The 25,441-nt window shown below is 44.5% G+C and overlaps 1 protein-coding gene across 1 annotated transcript in view; it reads right to left on the bottom strand.

Annotated features, from left to right (window-relative positions):
* cacna1ba (calcium channel, voltage-dependent, N type, alpha 1B subunit, a) overlaps positions 1-25,441 on the bottom strand; it is a 331,900-nt gene that overhangs the window by 67,292 nt on the left and 239,167 nt on the right. Inside the window, 6 exon segments of the mRNA XM_034200269.1 lie at positions 5,568-5,705; positions 5,836-5,996; positions 6,264-6,360; positions 15,468-15,488; positions 23,635-23,646; positions 24,395-24,501. Coding sequence (XP_034056160.1) covers positions 5,568-5,705; positions 5,836-5,996; positions 6,264-6,360; positions 15,468-15,488; positions 23,635-23,646; positions 24,395-24,501 — 536 coding nt within the window.

Here is a 25,441-nt window from a genome sequence, read left to right as displayed (position 1 = left end):
CAGAAGATGTACATATTGGAATGATTTCTATTACAGTAGGCTATTTTTTACAATGTGTGTTGGAAGGATTTATTAAATTACTATGAATATTGTCATTGTTGAAGGCTTTTAGAGAAGGGTGAATTATAAACCTGAATTATATAACATTTTATACCTAAAAACATAAAAGCCACAATAAATATATCACAATTATTCTAGTTATTTTTACCTCCCGTATTGCTTTCAACCCACCAGCTTTTATGGTGTTGTTACGTCACTAACTGTAAACTTGTCACTCAGAGTAACCTACAGTTAATGTAAATGCTGGAGAAGAAAGATCAGGGGGGAGGGGGGGAGAGAGCTGTGTTAAGACACAGCTGAAAGCTGCCGTTTCATTCAGATTGTTTAAAAAACGGTAACAACGGACTATTTTTCTTAGCCGATGCATGTCAATTTAAATCAATACAACTATTTTTTAAATCAATAAAACATTTTTCTAAATCCATAAAAGCATTTCAATTAATATTGGGAGTCATGTCGTTACGTTGTTGAGAATGTGGCCATGTAATAAGCGGGATAATTTGCAGCGACTTGTTCCTTATGGGGAAAATAACACCCTTCATGCTGATCCCTCCGCTACGCGTTGGGATCCTGATCTGCCGACGAGGCTCCATTACAATATATATATTTTTAGTGAATTACTGAGTTTAGGCACGTTAATAATGTATTAATGAAGTTGAATACAGTATATTCATATGTGTCAGTGATTTCATGTCAATTCGGTGAACATAAACATAAATGATCGTGGTGAAGATGATGATTAAATTAGGATTAAAAATCGAGAGCCGGGCTGCATTTCCTCCCGTTCGTTTATTTCTCGAATAAACAACATTATTTTGTTTAATAACAACATGGTGATGTTTTGTAAATGATTACATGTCTCTTATTTAGCACAGAGTATGATATCCGTGACATATGGATCTCAACAAAGTTCCGCTGTACATCCAGCATCTGACTTTATTTCACATGAGCTCCAGTGTGGAACCCCACTGCACCCCCTGGTGGATCAATGATCCATTGCAGCTGGCTTCATAATAATTACATTTATTTATCACGGGGGAGGTCTCAAGTCAAGCTGGAGGTTTTCCTTTGAGCGAGGGCAGACCCCGTGCCGGCCACGGCCCTCGCGTTTCAAACTGTCTGAAATGAAGCGCTACATCTGTAAAGGGACACCTGGTGGTTAAAGCACGTTATTGAAATGTATTATTTGTATTATTAGATATTAATAGGAGACACAGACAGACAAACTAATAAGGCTTTATTTAAACATTAAAGAATACTTTAGGTTAAGGTCTTATTTTGAATAAGAAAAAAGCTTTGGGGGTATAAATATTAAGCCTGACAAAGTACTAATATATTGCTTTCCTGCAATGTTAACTACTGTATGTTTAAGCACTTATTTTTAACTGATATTATACATATGTATTATACTCTTATAAGATGTATGTAGATAGTATAAGAAATGTGCAGAATATGACAGTTTAATGGTGGAGGTATACACACATATCGATAGATGTCTTGTAATGCACTGTTGAGGAACCTGCGACCCAAGTTTTTAATCCCCGACCCGTCAGGTATTGAACATTCAATAAATAAAGAACACAGAATTATTAAATATAAAACACAGAATTTGTGTAATTATACTAAATGATTTACAAATAAACTCCACTGCATATTTACAACTGTTACACATGCTGATGTAACGCAAATGTTTCCAACTTGGGATCAATAAAGTATATCTTATCTTAAGAGGATCGATGGCTACTGCCATATTCGCAAAATGTGCCTCTGAACCTTGACAAGTGCATGTTTCAGGCTTATCAATTAACAACAGGAGGGGTCACAGACATAAGACCAGCTGTTAAATAAAGCTCTTCTGACCTTAGCTGTCATGTGGTATTAATGCTGCCCATTATGGGCACAAGCAATTTTCACCCATTTATTAATTATATGTTTTAAATGTGAGTGTTTCCTATCCCCTAAACCTCCAGGGATGTACACAGTTTAATACTGGCAACTTCTTATTATGGGAAATATGAACACGTCTTTTAAAACTACAATTCCCAGCAGAGACGTGCCATAGAACATGTTACGAAACACACAATAGCCAGCATGTGTAGTTCTGGGGACGGGGTGGGGGAGGGGGGGACGGGGTGGACCCGTTCAAATCCAGTTTTGGACAGTCTGCCGTGGTTCCATCCCATTTCAAAGTGCTGTTCGACGCTCTGCGTAACCCTCGGCGCACACTCTCCAATCACAGAGCTTGAGGACTATCACAGGGTTTGTCAAGCGAAGCGGAGAGAATACTTACTTCCGGGTGTAAAATTCTCTAAAGCAAATGAGCTGATCCGACCCTCGGTCCTGACGGACTCCAACTTGTGATATTAATCAAACAAATAAATAAACACAAGGATAACTATGTGTTATTGTTGAGTAAATAACAGTGTGTGGTTTAGAAAATAATACAAAATTAGAAGGAAAAAACGAGGAAACAATACAGATTTCAGTATTCTGAGCCCCTATTCTCCCCATAACTGAAGGCAACAAAAGTCCTCCATTATTCAATTAAAATAAAGAAGTAAAAACAATAAGTGTGGCTTGATATTGAGTAAGAAAAAGGTTGATAAACGCTGTGAGAATGGATCTGCGGAGAGCATTTTGCCGCGATCCCAACTCGTCTATTAACAACGTTCAGGGAGCTCTATGCAAGTCAATGGGACTCCCTGCCCGTTGAAAACTGACTCTCAAGGGGTACCCTGTCCGTAATAGAGTGACGGGGAGGGGCCCTGACCGTTCGTCAACATGTGACGGGTTGGGAGTGAGAACGTGTTGGTTTATTTGGTTGGGGCTCGATGTCCACATAATCACTGGCTGGGGGGTCATTGGGTTGTTGGTTTTCTTTGTCCACTTGTCCACAGGCATCTGCCTCTTCTTCACTCATAGCAGTGTCACTGTCCTCTGATTCCATCTCAAAATCACTTTCTCCTTTTTGGATGGCATCACATCCTGCACACTGAATCGAGGACCTCTCTTTGCTGGTGGCATTCTGAAATGGAAAAATGAATTAATAAATATGTATCAATAATACATATGCTTATTATATTGTAATAGATTACCTGAAGGAATAGATAGGGTGGTGGGACAAGTGTTCATCTGTCTGGCCTAGCCTATTATCATACTAAAAGGAATGCATGCCCTTCCAGGTGTCCCGATGCAACAAGCATCTGAAACGTATTTACATTGTACACTTGAGTCACACAATACCTGGCTTAGCCTATTATCATAATAAAAGGATTACCTACACCGACACATGCAGGTAAACCAGTTCAACAAGTCACACAATGCTGTCTGGCTAATGATAACAGGCTAATTTTCATACTAAAAGGGATACATCCAAGTGTCCCAACACTTCTCAGAAAGAACTGTTTCTGCCAGAACCAGAGTTAAATGTATTTTTGTAACTCATTAACTGATAAGATACAAGTAGAGTTTAAAATATTGCTACAGATATAATTTCACATACTGCTATCAGAAATAATGTATAATTTATTCAGTTCTGGTCTTAATTCAACATCTTAACAGAGGACACATTTAGAACTTAGTTATAGTGAATTATCAAAGACATTATATTTCTATTAGTGCTTTATTTCCATATGTGAACATATAAGAAGGGCGATTTCCATGTGTAAGGTGCACATGCTATTTTGACTACCACACTGACCCAGGTATGTAATATTGCAACAAAGACATAAGCTGCTCAAAATCAAATTTGATGAATGTATTCCACAAAAACTAAATATGTACAGTACATGTTCTAGACATTGTAATAATCACAAAAACAATTTTTTGAGGCATTTTACTCACTTGAATCTGAAAAATCCAGTCCAATAAAACAAAGAGATGTTGCTCGTTTGAAGATTCGGAAGTTGTGTGAGTGTATGGCCAGAGGGCAGGACCTACATAATGGCAGCCCACTGCTCCTAACACTAGGATGGGTCAAATGCAGAGAAACCGTTTCGTTACATAGTACCTGTACTACGTAATGACAATAAGTTGAATCTTCAATCTTCAATAAACACATTTAATACCCAATAGGTATTAAATGTGTTTTAGGCTGAACAAAAGGACATTTTGACTATGTAAATGTAGTCTTCTAAAAAAGCAAAACATTTTCTGACTTTTTTAGGATAGCTTAAAGTAATGTTGGAAAATTACAAACAGGGGCCTTACAGGGTTAAAAGGCAATATGTAAGATATGTCCAGAATTAAAGTTAAAATATTCACAAAATAAATTAACATTATCAACATGTGAAGAGGTTACAGTTTTACGAAATAGACGTCTATGTATTGTGGTCTAGAGAAGTCTACTGGATTTAACATGCTAGCCCGTCCTGTGTGTAACACCACGTGTCCTCTAGAGGCGACAGCGAGTCTCTCTAGAGCCAGTCTGCCCTCAGTCCAGAGGGAGAAGAAGAACAGCTTGTCAGTAACCAATTTGTTTTTATTGAATCAAAATTGGCAGACACGAGTAAACAACGAGAAGAGGGTTAGGGTTAGATAATCTGGGAGAAGACAAAGCGTCAGGGGCGGCGGGTACTGTAGGCTAGGGAAGGCTAAGCCTTCCCAAATATTTTTGTCACTGCATCCTGGTAAAATAAAAATATAATGTATAGTTTGTGTCTTTGACATTTGCGCTTCTATGCAGCCACCTGTGCCCTGTGCACTACGAAGCCAGTTCAACAGACCCTGGATATGTTTGAGTTATCTTAACTAACCCAAACAAACGAGATCTCGCTAAGCGGTCCTATGACGCTGGTTATCAACTCGGTAAATCAAGCCAGGGTTTCTCTCTCCAGCTGAGAGCGCATTCACGTGAAAGGGGCGGGGTTAGCAACATTTGACCAATCACAAACAGGGACAAGTGTACTGACGGTGCAGCGTCATACTTCATTAATGAAAAGTAAACTAATATTACAAATATGAACTTTAACCATCCATGACTTAAACATATAGGATACAAGCCACATAGTTGCACATGCAAGGAGAATACAGAACAACTGGTTAAAAAATAACTACAGTGTTTGAAAGCGTACAACAGTTTTATGATATCACTGCCCCATCGACACTAGTGGATCTGACTTTAATTACATTTGACTCGAGTGTTTCGTCAACGTAATGACACTGTAAGTGTTGCACGGCCAGATACGGCTTGAGAAGCTGACTCAGATAAGGAAATATTGTGATATTATATGATCGATGATCTGATTGAATGTGATATGAATGATAAGTGCGACACTGTTTAAACTGTATTTCCTTTATCCTGTAATATGACTTGATAGTTTTAAACTCCGCACACTGAGCTCTGATTGGTCAGCAGGCGGTGCTTTCAATGAGTTGATCTCTTTTCTATAGACGCCAGAGGTGGGCAGCATCAGGTAAAAAAAAGTTATTTAGCCTTCCCAAACCTGAGTCTCACGCGCCGCCTATGCAAAGCGTCAACCTAAAGGAATTAATCGAGCTGCACCTACGTTGGCCAGCCCTCCCCAGTGGAGACAGTGAAGAGGGTCAGGAAGGCCCACAGCACATTGTCATAATGGAACTCGTACTTCCTCCACTCCCTGGGCATCGCCACCACCTCCTCTGTGTCATAGTCCAGGAACTGTCCTCTGGAAGACATAAAGTCATAAATAACGCTGAGTGGGGTTAGTAAGGAACAGGGTCAGCACAAATGCTACAATGTTGACAATTTCAATGTTTCTGAGATAAGGAATGAAGAGGAGGGGATTGTAGACCGACTTGCAGTCTTTCTCCAGGCCCTTGGACTCGTCTGTGCAGAAGAAGAATTTCCCTTTGAACAGTTGAACTGCGATGACGGCAAAGATGAACATGAAGAGGATGTAAACAATGAGGATGTTCAGCACGTTCTTCAAAGAATTGACTACACAGTCGAACACCGCCTGAGGACACACAGAAGCAAACACACTATTTGATTAGGAGACAAGGTAGAACATCATTTCTGAATATACAGGACTTTCTCATTATTATTACATATACATCCAGTGTTGTGCAGGCACTGCTACTCTGTTGTTTGCCTTTCACACAATTGTCTCCTCTTTGCTAAGAACAGCAGCAGCCTGCTGTAGACAAAATGCCTTCTCTTTATCAAAGCCCTGCTAACCCGGTTAAAATATCAAAATAAACCAAAGTCAGCACTGCAGCAGAACCTTGAGTTTCGGCAGACGTTTGATGGTCTTGAGAGGCCTGAGCACTCGGAGAACTCTCAGTGACTTGATGGTGCTGATGTCTTTTCCTTTGGTCCCCCTGTGGAAGGAAAACACAGTTATACAAACAACAACTTTAACATTATGTGTACTCTTTATTTAGTTTGCAGTGACGGAAGGACTAGCCGCAGTTTGTTTCTAGACCGTTGTGTAAGAGAAGACTTACAAATCTGAATGAGACTGTTTGATGGTGTCTCCAAAACAAAACAAGAAATTAAAGATGAGGTTAAAATATATTACTATATTCACTTGAATGAATATTAGAGGAAAGACATCTTAAAGACACGCTGTGCAGTATGTGTGATTTGTTGTCACATTGTTCCTGAGCAGTACACACTTAACAATACAAACCTCACACATGCATCTTCTAACAACTCCACTGTGGGTGTCATGTAATCCTGGTTTACATGAACAAGTATGAAATCTCATGCAATTCATCAATTCATTGGCATGTTTCTTTATTCCTTTTGAAGTTCCACTACAGTTAGTGTTTTCTTTCTCAAGAGCTGTCACCTTACCATTTCTCCAACTATCTGTCTAATATTTATTTTATTTTTACTAAGACATGCTAACACTCAGGCTTTATGTCAATCCTGTCAAAGTCCCTACAATACCAAAAGTGTATTTGTCCTATCATTTCAATAAGCTTGTTACCAGGAGTGATCCTACATGTAGAAAACAGTTTTCCTGCCAACAGTTGCTTATTTAACGTCACATTTCTGTGTTTTATGTTTAAGTTTGCGCTCCTTTTATTGGTTTGAGTGGGCTGGGCCCAGATGCTAAATCAATCTGAGATATCTCCATTGACTCCATCAGATTTCAGCATTATTTAAATCAATGTCTGATTTGGGGGTAACCACTATTGAATCTGATCAAACCACACCTACACAGCGCCAAGGAAATGGGTTAGAGTTACTTCTCTCTGAGTTAACACTTTTTTTGTCATGGATAGACAGAAATATCCTGTGTGGTGTTTGAAAAAACCCTTTCCAATTGCCAGAAAAAAAGAAAGAAAACATTTAGGTTAGTTTGAAGCCTGCCCTCCCTCACCAGGAATACAATACATTCATGAACTGTGTGGTTCTGTTGTTACCTTGTGTACAGAGAAGATGGGAAATATTGGAAAAGTTAGTTCTATTTCGTATATGGCTTCGCCCTCTAAGGCTATCGCTATTGGGTTTACCCTTCTGCGCCCCCGCGCAGTACTGAAAACACTTGTAGTCCACGCCCACCCGCTAGGTGGGCCCCACCCTCGGGCCTCCTTCCGGTATAAATAGGGAGGTTGCCCGGCGATCTGCTCCCTCTTTTCTTCAGCAACCAGCAGTTTACTGAAGCACGAGAAAAGCAACATCATGAGCAATAAAGAGTGTGTCCGTATGTGCCCTTCGTGCAATACGGGCTATATTATGAGCTACGATTTGCATCCGATATGCACAGCCTGTCTGGGGCCAGAGCACGCGGACGCGGCTCTCAGCCAGCAGGTCGCATGTCCTCACTGTGTGTGTCTTCCTTCATCCGACAGGAAGCGAAGGGCGGACGCTCTAGCTGCTGCGGGTGAGGAAGACGTCTGGGGTGGGCAGGAACTCATCCAGAACACACCACTGTGGCTCCAGAGGAGGCGGAGGAGATAGCTAAGGCGGCCAGCACGGCGCTCTCGCTGTGCGCAGCCTTGGCGGTGTCCCAGGCGAGGATTAGCAGCCTGGATGACACAGATCCAGCGTCACCTCTGGTTACAGCAGGCAGCGGTCACAGAGCCAGCCAGGAAGGTTTTACTGGACGCTCCGATCAGCTCGGACGGGCTGTTCGGGCCCCAGTTCCTGGCCATGGTTGATTCCATGAAGGCGGCATCGGAGCAGGCGGAGGACATCCGCCAGCACGTCGGCTGGCTCCAGCCAGCGATGAAGCAGCAGCGACACCAGCGGCAGCAGCAGCAGCCAACCCGGCCACAGCGGCAGACGGACAGAAGCAGCCGAGGCGTCAGAATCGTCCGTCAGCAGCGGCCGGGGCACCGGCCCACACCTCCAGGGCACCGTCCCGCACCTACGGGCCCCCACCAGAGGGGGGTAAAAAGGGAGTGAGATACTCCCGTTCGGCGTCTGCTCCATGAGAGCCGCCGAGGAGACAGAGCGGCCTTGACGGTTTGGGAGGGAGTGTGAGGAAAATAAAAAGAAGCTTATTTTCCAACATGTTGGCTGAGTCATCAGTTTCAAATGTGTTTCACATATCCCCCACTCTGGCCGGTGAGCCAGCTGCCATGACCTATCGGTTAATAGCCAGCCGGGTTCGGTACAAAAGCCTGCGCTATTTAATCTATCGATTAATAAGCTGCGGAGCACAGTAATTACACCAGCTGCCTTCAATCTGGTGATTAGTAGGCAGCATGGTTCGCTGCAGGGTTCTGGTGGTTATGACTCTTCGGTTATTAAACCACAGACCTCGCGGCATTCTTCTGTCCGAGATACGCCACCTATACACGGTCATAATAAGCCCAGGAGCGCAGTGTTAACGCCTCATGTGGATATTACTGCACACACCTCCATCCATCCTCTGAGCGTGTACACGTCTCATGAGGCGAGGCGGAGTGATACGCAGCGTGTGGAGGCCTCCGCACAGCCCTTTCGCTCTAGGCCCACCTTGGGTTGCCTCACGGGCAGCGGCGGCGAGGGCTCTGGCGTGGCTCGTCGTCATGACAACCACAACACATCTCGAGCATGCGCGCCCGCTGTCAGAGTGTTTCTCGGCGTGGCAGCGCATGTGTTTGATGGACGGATGGATGCACAGGCTGATCAACAGGGTACACCCTGCAGTTCGCCTCCCCCCCCCACAGTTCAACGGGATACAGGTGACATGCCTAACATCCCGTGAACAGTGTCTTGCGCTCCAAGCAGAGCTACGGGAACTCCTGTTGAAAGAGGCTATTTCCAGGGTTCCCCAGGAGGAAGAAAATCAGGGGTATTACTCCCGCTATTTTCTTATCCCGAAAAAGACAGGGGGAATGAGACCCATCCTTGACCTGTCAGTTTTCAACAAGGCAATAATGAAAAGGCCTTTTCACATGCTGACGGTCAAAAAGGTGCTAGAGTGTGTTCACCAGGGAGATTGGTTCACCTCTATAGACCTAAGGATGCATACTTCCATGTACCCATCATTCCGCAACACAGGAAATTCCTGCGGTTTTCATTCCAGGGAATAGCGTACCAGTACAACCGTCTGTCGTTCGGCTATTCCCTGGACATACACAGACAAACATTTGTTTCTCCGAATCGAAGGGGAAAAATACAAAAGCATTGCACACAATTTAAACCAATCAATGTTGTGTAATTAACAAGGATAATCTGGTGTTTTTTAGTCGATGAGTAGTGCAGATATCACTGTAAAATCAATCGACAGTAAGGGGAATACTTACTTCCGGGTGTACAATTATCCGTTATCCAATGAGAATGGACGCTCACATTGCCTTCAAGGGCAGCCGACACAAACGAATGCCGTGCTTCCATGAGCGTCCATAGAAGCATATGGATATCCCGGAAAGCTGAAAATGGACGCTAAGGGCCCCCCCCTTGCGTTGAAAATGGACGCTAAGGCTAAGGGGGCCCCCCCCTTGCATTGGAAAAAGCCGACAGGGGACTTGACATAACGTCAACATAGGCCGACCTGGGAGTGAGGATGTGTTGTCACGGGCAGCAGCGGCGAGGGCGTGGCACGTCACCATGACGACCATTACGGCACATCACAGAGAAGCCTCTCCCCCCAGCAGTTCCATGGGATGCAAGAAACACTCCCGTTATCCCAGGAACAGTGTTATTTCCGGCGAATTTAACCGAGGGGCTCGCAGAACGCAGCAGCCGTGCTATGCGAGGAGTATGGAGACTCAGACCGGTGTCACGCACACTGGCGCCTCAGTGGGATTTGGCTTTGGTGTTACGCGCACTAAAGAAAAACCCCATTTGAACCTGATCAGGTTCCCCTTAACTGTATTCAGCCAAAGTAGTACTGCTTTTGGCTCTATCAGAGGAAAGGGTGATCTGTCTGCTCTCCCGGTGGCTCCGTCATGTCTCCGGATCCATAGAGATGCAGTTCAGCTGTTTTACGCCCTAACCCGGCTTCATGCCTATAAGGTCATCACAACTCTTTTAGGTCAAGAGTGATCACCCTGGCTAGCTTCTTCCCCCCTCCTTACAGGTCGGAGGAAGAAGAAACATCTCATCTCCTCTGCCCGGTGCACGCGCTGTCTGCTATGTGGCGCGCACGGCGGCATTGCGCCGTTCTCAGCGCCTGTTTGTGCACTACAGAGAGCGCTCGATCGGGCAACCTCTGTCTACACAACGGCTGTCACACTGGCTGTGTGAGGCTGTGTCACAGGCATATGTCTCCTCTGGGGTGGAGCCCCCGGAGAATATCAAAGCGCACTCAACCAGAGGAATTTCCTCCTCCTCGGTGTTGCGCGGAGGAATGTCAGTGGAAGATATTTGCACGGCTGCATCTTGGTCTTCCCCCTGTTCATTTATTCAATTGTATTTGAGGGATGTCTCCCTTTCCTCTCTGACACGCCCTGTACTGGGTGTCCTGTCAGAGTGAGTGACGTCAGGGATCCAGCTGTGCGCCTCTCTCCTGCCTCGCGGCACACAGAGATCGGCCCTTTTTCCCCTTGTAGGAGAGGGACGTTCCCCTTCCTCTGACACACTTCGTACGGAGTGCCTGGTCAGAGTGAGTGACGTCAGGGATCCAGCTGAGAGCTCTCCTACCTGGCTGACACGGAGAGAGCGGCTGTTCCCCCTCTATGATCGCAGGACAAGGTGGGACCTTCGTCTCTACTTTCTCACAGCGGTCGGTATGTATTGTTCCCAGCCTTCACCCCGTCAGGAAAACAGGTATGTTTGCTCCAGTGACGGGGATGTGCCATTACGCATGGCACAACAGGCAGGGGGGTGTTATTAAGCAGGTATGTCTGTGTATGTCTGTGCTTCTAGTGCTGGACGGACCCAGTGGGGCGCAGACTACATCATGCGGGTGGCGCAGTGGTCTGTGCATCCGATCATCAGATCAAGGGGGGAGTGCTGGGGAACTCCAGTTCGAAACCCGCTCCTGCCGCCACTGCGTCAGGCCGTTGTGTCCTTGGACAAGACACTTCACCCGGATTTTCTCCTGTGGGTAATGTCCACAGTACATGTATGATACTAATGTGTACTTGTAAAAGCGCCTCGATGACCTCGAGGCGTGAAGATGGACGGTGTGGCGCAGTGCGCTGTGCAATGATCATCAGATCAAGGGGTGAAACCCGCCGCTGCTGCGTCTGTAAAGCCGGTGTGTCCTTGGGCAAGACACTTCACCTGAACTTGCTCCTGTGGGTATTGTCCACAGTATCTGACCATTGCATGTATGATATATGTGTAATGTGTGTATATGTAAAGCGCTTTGAGTCATTGAAAAAGCGCTATAATAAATGTAAGGAATTATTATTATTATGCTTCGCCCTTAACCCAATAGCGATAGCCTTAGAGGGCGAAGCCATATACGAAATAGAACTGAGGTTACCTACTGAAACCCAGCTTCTATGAGTATTGGCGCAGCCCTCTAAGCGCTGGGCACCACTGGCTCTACGAATAGCTGAAGAAAAGTTATATTGTATGGGAGCAGATCGCTGGGCAACCTCCCTATTTATACCGGAAGGAGGCCCGAGGGTGGGGCCCACCTAGCGGGTGGGGCCCACCTAGCGGGTGGGCGTGGACTACAAGTGTTTTCAGTACTGCGCGGGGGCGCAGAAGGGTAAACCCAATAGCGATAGCCTTAGAGGGCTGCGCCAATACTCATAGAAGCTGGGTTACAGTAGGTAACCTCAGATATGGAGCATAACTCTGTGTATGTTTTTATTGTTTTAAATCAGGTTATTTATACTCTACCACAGTACTTTCATTTGACCACAACACAATATTTAGTGTATTTACACCCTATCTGTTATGTCTCGTAAAATCTGTTAAGTTAATGTTTTTAGTTCAGTCTTGTATCCTGTTTTATTTTGTAGTAACCTTTCCTTCTTGTTGCAGATTACCTCACTTCCTCCCTTTGTGTGTTTTCCCTCCACTGTGATTGTCGACTCCGCCCTAATTGTCTGCACCTGTTCCCCCTTAGCCTGCCTATATATAGATTATGTCTCCCTTGTCTTGTTGCCAGTTCGTATGTGCCTGACTGCCAGCGTGAAGTCCATGTTTTTTCTGCTAAGAGCTAAGAACCGAGTTTTGGAATTTACTTTATCCTTTGCATTTTTGATACTACACTGAACAAAAATAAAAATGCAACACTTTTGTTTTTGCTCCCATTTTTCATGAGATAAACTCAAAGATCTAAAATATTTTCTATATACAGAAAATAACCATTTCTCTCATATATTGTTCACAAATCTGAAAAGATCTGAGATAATCCATCCCACCTCACAGGTGTGGCATATCAAGATGCTGATTAGACAGCATGATTATTGCAATAAAAGGCCACTCTGAAACGTGCAGTTTTGCTTTATTGGGGGGGTCTGGGGGGGTCCGAAAACCAGTCAGTATCTGGTGTGACCACCATTTGCCTCACGCAGTGCAACACATCTCCTTCGCATAGAGTTGATCAGGTTGTTGATTGTGGCCTGTGGAATGTTGGTCCACTCCTCTTCAATGGCTGTGCCAAGTTGCTGGATATTGGCAGGAACTGGAACACGCTGTCGTATACGCCGATCCAGAGCATCCCAAACATGCTCAATGGGTGACATGTCCGGTGAGTATGCTGGCCATGCAAGAACTGGGATGTTTTCAGCCTCCAGGAATTGTGTACAGATCCTTGCAACATGGGGCCGTGCATTATCATGCTGCAACATGAGGTGATGGTCGTGGATGAATGGCACAACAATGGGCCTCAGGATCTCGTCACGGTATCTCTGTGCATTCACAATGCCATCAATAAAATGCACCTGTGTTCGTCGTCCATACCATAACCCCACCACCACCATGGGCCACTCGATTCACAACATTGACATCAGAAAACCGCTCACCCACACGACGCCACACACACTGTCTGCCATCTGCCCTGAACAGTGAAAACCGGGATTCATCCGTGAAGAGAACACCTCTCCAACGTGCCAGACGCCATCGAATGTGAGCATTTGCCCACTCAAGTCGGTTACGACGACGAACCGGAGTCAGGTCGAGACCCCGATGAGGACGACGAGCATGCAGATGAGCTTCCATGAGACGGTTTCTGACAGTTTGTGCAGAAATTCTTTGGTTATGCAAACCGATTGTTGCAGCAGCTGTCCGAGTGGCTGGTCTCAGACGATCTTGGAGGTGAACATGCTGGATGTGGAGGTCCTGGGCTGGTGTGGTTACACGTGGTCTGCGGTTGTGAGGCCGGTTGGATGTACCGCCAAATTCTCTGAAACGCCTTTGGAGACGGCTTATGGTAGAGAAATGAACATTCAATTCACGGGCAACAGCTCTGGTGGACATTCCTGCTGTCAGCATGCCAATTGCGACATCTGTGGCATTGTGCTGTGTGATAAAACTGAACATTTCAGAGTGGCCTTTTATTGTGGCCAGCCTAAGGCACACCTGTGCAATAATCATGCTGTCTAATCAGCATCTTGATATGCCACACCTGTGAGGTGGGATGGATTATCTCGGCAAAGGAGAAGTGCTCACTATCACAGATTTTTGCAGATTTTTGAACAATATTTGAGAGAAATGGTTATTTTGTGTATATAGAAAATGTTTTAGATCTTTGAGTTCATCTCATGAAAAATGGGAGCAAAAACAAAAGTGTTGCATTTATATTTTTGTTCAGTGTATGTTAACCTTTTCTCTCTACGGAGAGCTCACAGTGCCACTTTTTTCAGTAAAGACTTTCTTTTGTACTTTGTTTTTCGAGTCGTGCTTTTGGGTTCATACTGGTTTGCCTAGCCGAAGACACTATCAACATGATGATAAAATTGAGTTTGAGCTTCTTCCTCACTGAGAACTTTTTCTTTAACCAAAATGAAATATTTCTTGGCTCAGATTGCATTGGCAGCATGCATGCATGTCTTCCAGCTGCTCCTGGAGGATCTGTAGGCATTCCCAAGCCAGATTAAATATATTATCCTTCTTGCATGGTATACATCTAACCTAGGGTCTCCGACCAGTTGGACGTGACTGAAACATATCACAGAGGAGACGCCCCTCTCACATGCTTGAACTACCTCAACTCTTCCTTACACATAAAGGATCAGCTGCACCACTCTGAGCTCCCTTCAGATACTTCCATATACCCTAAAACAGCCTGACATCTGTCTGATGTTGTGATGGAGCTTCTTTCTTGTCATTTATCCTTATGACATCCCTTTACTCCATCTTAACCACATGCATCAACTTCCATGCTCTGATGCACATAGGTCAGTTAGACCAGACACTAACAGATAGTTTGAGATTAGTTTGAGTCAGATCATGATGCGAGATTGGACTCCTTACATGAAACATTTGACAAAAGACAGACACTTAAAGGTGACTGAAGGTTCAAATGATAAGGACATCTAGCTCAGATCAGATACTTTTGTTGAATGAACAAATCAGTTTTAAAACGTTTTCAATACTGCTCTATGGTTACCTTCATTAGCATGCATGTGTTAGTCAGCAATCCAATTGCATTACAAAATAAGTATGTGTAAGATGTGTATAAAGTCTGCCTTTATTCTCATATGCCAAATGACTTTACTTGGGCAAGCCACCCAGGTACATTAAGCAATGTTATCCATTAATGAGAATGATGCCATGAGCAGTTAAGTATTAACTTGTGATCAACGTTGGACCAAAACAAACTGTAGATATCAATTATAAGTTGGAAAAGGAGACTGTTTCACTGTTTAATCTTTAGTTTAACTTAAGACCTTAGGCAACAAGTTCATAACATGACCTTCTCTGTGTGGCTGTGATGCTTCATTATCAGTCAGTGTGGCAGCAGTGGCAGCACTGAAGGCTAGTCACACTCTTAAACATCAGGTTACACTTCCTCTTAGGCGTTTCTCAGTCAACAATTATAATACAAAAATACATTGATGGATTCAGGGAAAAGGGTAGGGAATGGGTACAGGATGGGTGTGGGGTGGGGCGTGTCAGGGTGGAAAGGGAGGTTCCCCACCTGGTAACACCTTGTTGCGATCTACTTGGGGGAAAACAGTGGTAAAACAAGGTACAGCACATTTATGGATGTTTCACACACACAAACAGAATAAAGCACATGTTTGCATCAAATTACAACACCATACTTACTGATAAAAACATCCAATTTTAAATGTTTAAGTTGCTAGCAGACAACTGACATTAACATTGCAACACAAATCAAAGCTGTGATTATGGAACTTCTGTTCTCTTATCTGCATGCTGATACAATGTCCGTAACCAAAGCCTAAATAATTTATACTAAAAAGTGATCCTTGAACGCCTGGTTATAACTAGCATCTGAAGTTGATAATAATCAGTAGCAGTAGTGCAGTTTGCAGCAGCAAATGTGATTCCAGTGAGAGGATGATTTACCGATTGGGTTCTGATGTGATGTGATTCTCTGTCCCTCACACAGGCAGGGGGACAAATAGACTGCAGGAAAAGTGAGCTGCAGGGACATGCATGATGAGTGATTGACAGCTGTCTATCAAATACTGTCAAAACAGCCTGTGAGAATAATTTGAGTTTGATTTAACCTACTGGAGATGTGTGACTTAATGTCTTAAAACATAATAGCTACGGAGCTACGTTTAATTCCAAAAATAGTGTTAATAGAGAATTATTAATACAATTAAAATAAGAACCATTCAATACATTTGTTTAAGTAGTTTAAAACACTAGGCCCGTTAATACGAAATTATATTTCATCCTGCATAATTTCACAATCTGAAAGATAACGGCAGGTCAATTTCATCAATTAAGAATGCACTTATCATAACAAGTTCGTTTTGTGATTGGTTGAATTTCCCCCTCCCCCCTTTTAGTTAGTTACTGTTGCCATTCCTGTTAAACTCACCTAGTACTTTTCAAATGTTTTATCTGTAAAATTCCAAAAACTACTGTTTGTTAATAATATGCTCACTTTTGACCTTTAAAGAAGATTTCTACGGAGCCTTGACTTACTCTATTACCTCATTCACACCAACGGTGTTATATCTCTCACAGGCTCCGCCCTCTACTGGACTCTATGGGTACTACCTTACCCTGCAAGCATTCTCCCACTGAGACTTCTATAGACGTAGCCGGCCTTGGGTGGGCCTACCTGAATGCGCGTGCATCACACCGTATAAAAGGAGGCCTCGCCTCCTGACTATCATCCTTTTCTCTTCAGCAGCGGAAGTGATTCCACGAGAGACTGAGACGTTTGAAAGAAGAAGAAAGAGTTATCATACCTCCAGGGAGTCGCCACTGCTAGAGACCCGGGCCTGTCCTTCGTGCCCTGGCTGAAATAGCGAGCGCCGATCCCCACCACCTTTGCTTCGAGTGTTTGGGGAACCAGGATATGGCCGAGGCGGTGCCATTCACGTTCGCCATTCCTTCCGGGTCTGGCGTCCATGGAAGTCCACCGCCCAGGGCTGTACTCTCCCTGGGTGATGATCATGGCGGCGGGTGTGTGGGCTACTCACTCATTGCTAGAGATGCCCCCGTCTCACCAGGTCAGAGTGAATATTGGGCCGCAAGGCCGAATAAATAGCTTGATCCACGGGCCTTGCCCCAGGCCCGGTTCCCCCGGGGACCGGTGCCTTCACATGATATAGGGTCGACCCTACTTCATCACAGGCCGCCGCCGCTGCCCGCCGTGTGATGTCCCTGGGATATCACGCCGCGTGGCACTTGCCAAAGAGGATCGTGTTGATCTCCTGGGAGCCCCCGTGTTTACGGAAGGGCTCTTTGGATCGATCTCCTTGCTCACGGGATGAGGAGTAGTCGCAGCGTGGCTGCTTCTTGCCCATCCCCAGAGGAAGAAACACTGTCCTACACTCCCCGCCCCTGCTGTAAACCCCAGTATAGGGAGCCAGCAGGTGGGCGTGTGCACGTGAGTGGAATACACCGAGTGCTGTCAAAGCACTGTGCGGGTTCAAGAGACGCTATTGCCGGCGTGCTGTTGTCAGAAAACACACCTTGCCTGGTATAATAGCTCCGATTAATGCATTTCACCGTTGCAATGGGAAATACAGCGTTAATACGTGGGTGCGTTCAGGGACCCCCGCAGGAGAACGGTGGTTTACGTTTTTAAACTCTAGTTCTGGAGTGAGGTATGTGTGTGTGGGGAAAATGCATTCAGTAAAGACTATTGCATTTATCCCAGAGTAAGAGTCATTTCTCTCCACAATTACACTTTTCCCCATAATGTCCGTTTCGAGGGCGGACCACGGTGCGTTCAAATACCTCAGTAGAGAGGTGAGACGAAGAGAGAGGTGCCGGCACGAAGATCCCATGCCCGTGGCGCCCTCCACCTCTCCGGCCCACCCCGTGGAACCGGCGTGCCGGCACTCACGGAGACGGGCTTTCCGTCTTTACGGATCTGACTGGCGGATGGAGAAAATCTCTCCACCCGGGACGAGGGGGCGAATCCCGCCTCCTCCCTGTATAATGCACAGATCACTACGTTTTCTAATAAGAATGAGGTTGATCTGTATCCAAATCTAAGTGTCTTTTGTTTCCACAAGGCTACACTTACACACAATGTTAACCATACAAATTCCCCATTCGCTGCCCCAGCTGTAGCTCCTGTAAAGGAGGTGGCTAGTGGGCATGCGCAGATGAGGGCGGTGGTGGCGAAGTCCATTGGGACTTGGCTTGGCAACTGGAAGGTCACCAGTTCAAGTCCCGGAAAGACCAAGTGCTACCGAGGTGTCCCTGAGCAAGGCACCGTTTCCTAACACTGCTCCCCGGGCGCCGTACATAATGGCAGCCCACTGCTCCTAACACTAGGATGGGTCAAATGCAGAGAAACCGTTTCGTTACATGGTACCTGTACTGTGTAATGACAATAAGTTGAATCTATCTATCTATCTATCTATCTATCTATGAGAGGGATGAACCGCAGTGAGTGCTATCTAAAGGAGAGCACTATGCGGGTACAGGGACATTATGGCCGACGTATTACTGTCAGAGAACACACTACGCCTAGAGCAAAGACTCCAATGCAGTTTACCGTAGTGGTAAAGGCTGCATTATGGCGGAGCCCGCACTCACAAGAGCGCGTGGCGGTGCGTTCAGGGACCTTAGTAAAACACACTACGCCTATAAAGACTCCGATTAATGCTGTTTACCGTAGTGGTGAGAACAGCATTAGGGTGGAGCGCGCGCTCACACAAGAGCGCGCAGCGGTGCGTTCAAGGTCCTCAGTAAATAATCGGCCCTTTCTGTGTCAACCCTCCATGGGCAAATCTTCCCTTCACGGGGAGTTTTGCGGCAGAACGGGTCACCAGAGAGTATCACAGCTTCATAGCTGCGGCCCCACAGCTCAGGGCCTGTCCATTAACACAATGTTCTGGGGAATGGAAACTCAGCTGTGTGCTAACAAGGTGGAGGGACAGGACGCTGAAACGGGGCCATTCACTCCAGTTTTGCAGCGTCCCACTGTACCATATGTCTATACACTGTACCACTGTATCACATGGACCACTGTCTTGTTGGTGTCCCACACCTACCTCTTTTTATGGGCATGCGAGAGGTAAATCTGTCCTCCCAGGAGGAGATGTGTTTCTTCTCAGCAGAGATTCAGGCTCTGGTGCAGAAACAGGCTGTGAAAAGGGTATTTATTCCATGTACTTCCTGGTTCTCAGGAAGACAGGGGAATTCAGACCTATCCTAGATCTCCGCGGCCTGAATCGCCACATTTCCTGCAGGAAATTGCGCATGTTAACTATGAAACAGTTACTGGGGCTTGTGTTGCCAGGCGATTGGTTCACCACCATCGACCTGAAAGATGCGTACTTTCATGTAGAAATTGCTCCAGAGCACAGAAAGTGTCTGCGTTTTGCCTTCCAGGGGATAGCCTACGCCCTACAAGTACAACAGGCTGCCGTTCGGCTATTCCCTATCCCCACGCACATTCAGCAAATGTGTGGCAAGAGCGCTTCAACCGCTGCGCGCCCACGGCATGAGTTTTCTTTTACTAGACAACCTCATAGTCATGGCTGGGTCCCGGGAACAGGCAATGTTTTGCACAGCACAATTGATCATACACCAACCAAATTAGGGTTTACGTTCAATTGAAAATGAGCACCCCCATACCTCACCAACAGGCGTTGTAGTTGGGTGTGGTGCTCGATGCAGGGGCGTCACGCGCCACCCTGTCAGAGAGCAGAATTGCGTCCCTTCTCCGGGCGGTTCACAGGCTGCGACAGGGGGCGACAGCAACCTCCTAGAGCTACGGGCGGTAGTGTTAGTCCTCCAGCATTTCATGCCCCTAATTCAAGGGAGACATGTAATGGTCAGGAGCGACAACAGCACCACAGTGGCTTATATCAACAGGCAGGGCGGAGTCCGCTCCGCCGCCTTGTTGACCACAGTGGAGAGGCTGTGGTTATGGGCTTCAGAGGTGGTGTTAGCCCTGAGAGCCCTCCATATCCCGGGACTGGAGAACAGCGGGGCCGACCTCATGTTGAGGGGCGGCCCCCTGCCAGGCGAGTGGGTGCTTCACCCGGAGGTGGTGAAGCAGATCTGGGCCCAGTTCGGGAGAGCGGAAGTGGACCTTTTCGCCAGCCGGCGCAACAACCACTGTGCCCTGTGGTTCTCCATGGCCCTGGGCGACGACCCGCCCTTGGGGGTGGACGCGTTTGCACACGAGCCATGGCCAAGGAAGCTGCAATACGCCTTTCCACCACTGCGTCTCATTCTCCCTCTCCTGGGGAGAGTGAGGCGAGAATGCCTGTCAGTCATCCTAGTGGCTCCGGACCGCGTCGGGGCGCCATGGTACTCAGAGATGACACAGATGAAGGTGGGCCAGCCCTGGGCGGTTCCCCAGTTCTGGGGGGCGATGTCTCAAGAGGCAGGTGCAATAGGGGCGTTACCCACTCTCGGCCAACCTCTCCAGGCTTGGCTCCTGAGAGGGACAGGCTGAGACAGGGTGGATTGTCTGACAGTGTTATTCAGTCTATCCAGGCAGCTAGAAGAGAGCTGTAGGATGATAGTCAGGAGGCGAGGCCTCCTTTTATACGGTGTGATGCACGTACATTCAGGTAGGCCCGCCCACGGCCGGCTACGTCTATAGAAGTCTCAGTGGGAGAATGCTCGCAGGGTAAGGTAGTACCCATAGAGTCCAGTAGAGGGCGGAGCCTGTGCTAATAGAACAAGGGTTACAATACGTAACCCAACGTTTCAGGGCCGGTTCGGAGCTGGATCTTGAATAAGGCCCTTAAACACACACATTGTATTATATTATACATATATTAACATTATATCAGTGGCATAACAACTTAAAAGGACAATTATATAATTTATAAATTATTTATGGGACAATATAACGTCAATGTAGGTTTCATCACAGTTACTAAGTTACTGATGTTGATTGTAAGCTATTTAGCATTTAGTTCATAATATCTATCCATGTCATATTGAACATTGTGTTTCCACATTAAGGCGAGACACGGCAGGCAAAAATATCGTTTTTGAAGTACTGGTCAATTTTGAGATTTTGTGCTATTTTGATTCTATAACATGTTTTCTTTCAGGCTTTTGGAAGGAAAACGTACAAAATACACATTTAAGTGTTTATGTTACTATAGTTAGTCTATTTTCGTCTGTAGATTTCTCCTAAATTCACCAAAAGTTAGCATTCTAACGTAACATAAAGTACCGCGACCGCTGTTTGCACCATGTCAACAGAGATATCGTTAGAAAGCGCCGTCTCTCCTGCACAATCTAATCAGATCCAAATATGGTCATTTCCTTTGTATCAGCAACCAATCGTGATAGCACAAAGGGATCTTAAACCAAGAAACGAAATCTCATTGGCTGGTGTCAATTTCAGACAACGTGATTCGTTCAGATGCGTCACGTGGTCTGCTAAAACACTTCCTGGTTAGCTTTCCGCTAGAAATTGAAATCTCAAAATGGCAAAAGAACGGCGAAAAAAACGTTCACAGAGAAGACGACAACAATTGTCACTTGCACGAAGCAAGGTTATACAAAAAACAAATGACCCCGAACATGAAATACCTTCACGGAGTGCGTCGAGGCGCAAGCTATCATCCAAAGAACAGGAGGGTTTAGCTAGCCCTCACAGCTATCTTTAAAGGTCATTTTCTCAAAATGAGTTTTTTCTCCTACTCTGAGTTCGAAATTGCAACTTCAGTAGCACGTACATACACAAAACCTTCCAGTTACATTCCTATCAATATTATGAAGGCTTTTACAGAAGGGTTTGTTCATATATCATTCATAGCCTGAATTATACAACATTGTATACCTAAAAACATGGCGAAAATTGATATTTTAGGGCTGTTGACAGTATTTTCTGATTTATGGAGTGATAAAAAGAGATATCCAATATCCCTTCTGTAAAAGCCTTAGATACTAATATGACTACAAAATGAAACAATAATTTTGAACCTGGCTTTATCCAAAGTTCAGATTTCGATTCCTGAAATGTGTTAAAATATGTGCATATTTAATGAGATAATGGATAATTTGCATATTTAAACATGCTATTTCAGAAACTTGTAATACAAAAAACAATTGCCTTATTGTAAGTAATGAACTGGAGAAATTTCTAGCTGATAAGTTAAAAAAATTACCCTATTCACCTGGGGTGTCTCGCCTTAAACAGGTGCGCCACAGTTTACGGGCGCTGTATGCAATATAGGCGTAGTTCTGTTAAGATAAGATAATAGGATGTACTTTGTTGATCCAAAATCGGGAAATTGTTTTGTTATGAAATTTAAATAAAACATTTTTTTTTTTTTATTTAAATAAAAATGTTTGGCACCCCCCATAGGTTGATGCACCCTTAGGATTCGCCTATACTGCCTATGCCAAGGGCCGGCCCTGAGGATGCTGAATCAATTTCTGACATTTTCAGAATCAATAATGGCAGTTTGAACCAGAAAGTGGCCATATTTGTACTCCCTGAGGACTGATTTTGATTAAGTTTGGGTTAATTTAAAAGTTTTAGGGGACACAAAAAAAAAACGATTCAGCATCCTCAATATGCCTTAAAGAAAACAGGAAATTGGCCAAATCGGCCAAGAATTTGTTTAGCTATTGTCTGCATATGCTAATTAATGCTTATTGATGCCAATTGCCCAACATATGCAAGCTAGTATACAGCAGTTTCTATGTTCTGGGGACCCGTGCTATACATTTCTATCATAAAACTTTAGAGTACTCAACATTTCCGGGTTCACACTACTGGCAAGTAGACAATAGTGTAGAGCAAACTGCATGTAAATGGAAATTATGTGACAGTATGGTCATCATACATGTACTTCTGTTGATGTAATGTGCATGCTTGGATCACAGAGACGTTCCCTGAGGATACTCATGCAGCTGCTTGTGTGAGCTCATGGTGGAGAAGCTGAGATTGATGGTATCATTACATTCTGAGCAGAGCTGTGGCAAGGCAAGTGCTGATGAATACACCTCCATCGGAGGGAGACAGTGATGATGCCCCTCTTTAGCAGAGGACCACAGAGGGTCACAACAGTGAGATCTCATGGTGACAGGATGGGAGTGTGTCTCACACACAAAACTGCAAAAACACCCAGCAATTTCACTTCATATACTGAATGTCTTAAACTGTTTGGGGAAGAATACAACTTCACAGCTGATGGTGATGCATCTGGAAACTAAAGCTGACTTTGCTCTTTGGCTCCATCTACAATCACACTTTAGCACTCATAACATTGAAAGAAACCCAGCATTAGTGGGAGGACTTTCTACTGACAGAAGCCTGGACCAGCATTAAATGCAGCTGTGTGTGTTGTGTTCTGAAAAAACATGGCATGGTTCAATTCAGGGAATGCTGGAAATCTCAGAAGAACAAGTCTCAATCCCTAGTTCCTATTAACAGGAAAATATTCTGAAATTATATTTTGACAACATAAAGCATAATTGTCAAATATAACTTGAGGAAGATTAGAAAGAGTGGTTTACTAAATAAGTTACCTCAATAAAATCAATATCACTAAAAATACGTTTTTTTTTCCATGAAAAATGTCCAAGAGTAAGACTGAATATGGGAGGAAATTACTTGTTTTGACAATTGTGATTGTGCGTATGTATGTTTCTCTCACATACATACACACATATAATGACAAATACAGGCACGATGAGAGAGGTAGAGGAGGCATTACCCCATGAAGCTCCTTCAAAACGACAGTGCGCAGAAACAGGGAGAGGATCATGTCAATAAACACAAACAAACACACACACACACACACACACACACACACACACACACACACACACACACACACACACACACACACACACACACACACACACACACACACACACACACACACACACACACACACACACACACACACACACACACACACACACACACACACACTTCTTGCTCTTCCAGGATTTGTATTTGTTTGTATGATTCTTGTTTAGTGTTTATTAGATTTATACTAAGATAGACAGCTTACAGTATGTATAATAGCAGTTTAATCCCTACGATAATGTCCAAGCATATTCTGTTTTATACACATTTAAAATGGCATGACATGATATTGTAAAATTATAGAATAAAGATATTTAACAATAATATTAATATAAGTGTTTATAATGGTTGAAATAACAGTTTCAGGTATATGAATTACCGACACAGCTCTACACTTTGATCCTTGTGTGTACACATCACTACATTAACATTTGCATAATGCTGAGTCATCCAACCTGGGAAGAGGCCCAAATAAAGTTTGGGTTCACTAAGAACTGGATCCACTGAGTGGAAGTTACAGAGCCCTCTTAGAGCATGTTTTTCATTTCTAAATGAAGTTTAGTAATATATAGTAAGTCTGGTATAGAAGATATCAACATTAACTATTTACAAACTGTACACATTTACCTTTAGAACAAAAAGGTACGAGACATTGAACTTACGAAAATGCAAAAGCCACCAGCGCCCCACTGACCACTATGAAGTCCAGAATGTTCCACAGGTCCCTGAAGTAGGCTCCAGGATGAAGCAACAGGCCAAGGTCCACCATCTAAATCAAACATATATATTATATGTATAAATAATGTATGTATATAACACATTTTAATGGTTGAGGACATACTTTCAGTGAATAATGAGGAAGAAGCAACTTCAGTCAGATACACAGTCATCACAATTTCACTTAAAGGGCAGTTAAAGATCAGACCAGATAAGAGGAACTGTATTCATCCCAATTCAGGAAATGTGTTCGTCACAGCAACACATTCTCACTCCCAAATCGGCCTATGTTGACGTTATGTCAGGGTCCCTGTCGTCACTTTCCAACGCAAGGGGGGGCCCTTTAGCGTCGAGTTTCAACTATCAGGGCGTCCCATTGACTTGCATAGAGCTCCCTGAACGTTGGTAATAGACGAGTTGGGATCGCGGCGAAATGCTCTCCGCAGATCCATTCTCACAGCGTTTACCAACCTTTTTCTAACTCAATATCAAGCCAAACTTATTGTGTTTACTTCTTTATTTTAATTGAATAATGTCGGACTTTTGTTGCCGTCAGTTAGGGGGAGAATAGGGGCTCAGAAAACTGAAATCTGTATTGTTTCATCGTTTTTTCCTTCTAATTTCGTATTATTTTCTAAACCACACACTTTTATTTACTCAACAATAAGACACAATTATCCTTGTGTTTATTTATTTGTTTGATTGTATAATGTCGGACTTTTGGAGTCCGTCAGGACTGAGGGTCAGAGCAGCTAATAGTAGTTGCTTTAGAGAATTTTACACCCGGAAGTAAGTATTCTCTCCGCTTTGCTTGAAAAACCCTGTGATTAGTCCTCAAGCTCTGTGATTGGATGTTTGAGTGGCAATGCACCGAGGGTTACGCCGAGTGTCAAACAGCACTTTAAAATGGGATGGAACCACGGCAGACCATTCAAAACTAGATTTTTTTACTTTAAATCAGTTTTGTTTGATTCTCAAAAGAGAACAAAGAT

This window comes from Gymnodraco acuticeps, unplaced genomic scaffold, assembly GCF_902827175.1.
Source record: "Gymnodraco acuticeps unplaced genomic scaffold, fGymAcu1.1, whole genome shotgun sequence".
NCBI classification, from domain to species: Eukaryota; Metazoa; Chordata; class Actinopteri; order Perciformes; family Bathydraconidae; genus Gymnodraco; species Gymnodraco acuticeps.
The sequence above is the reverse complement of the archived record's forward strand: the minus strand, read 5'-3'. Positions and strand labels throughout refer to the sequence as shown.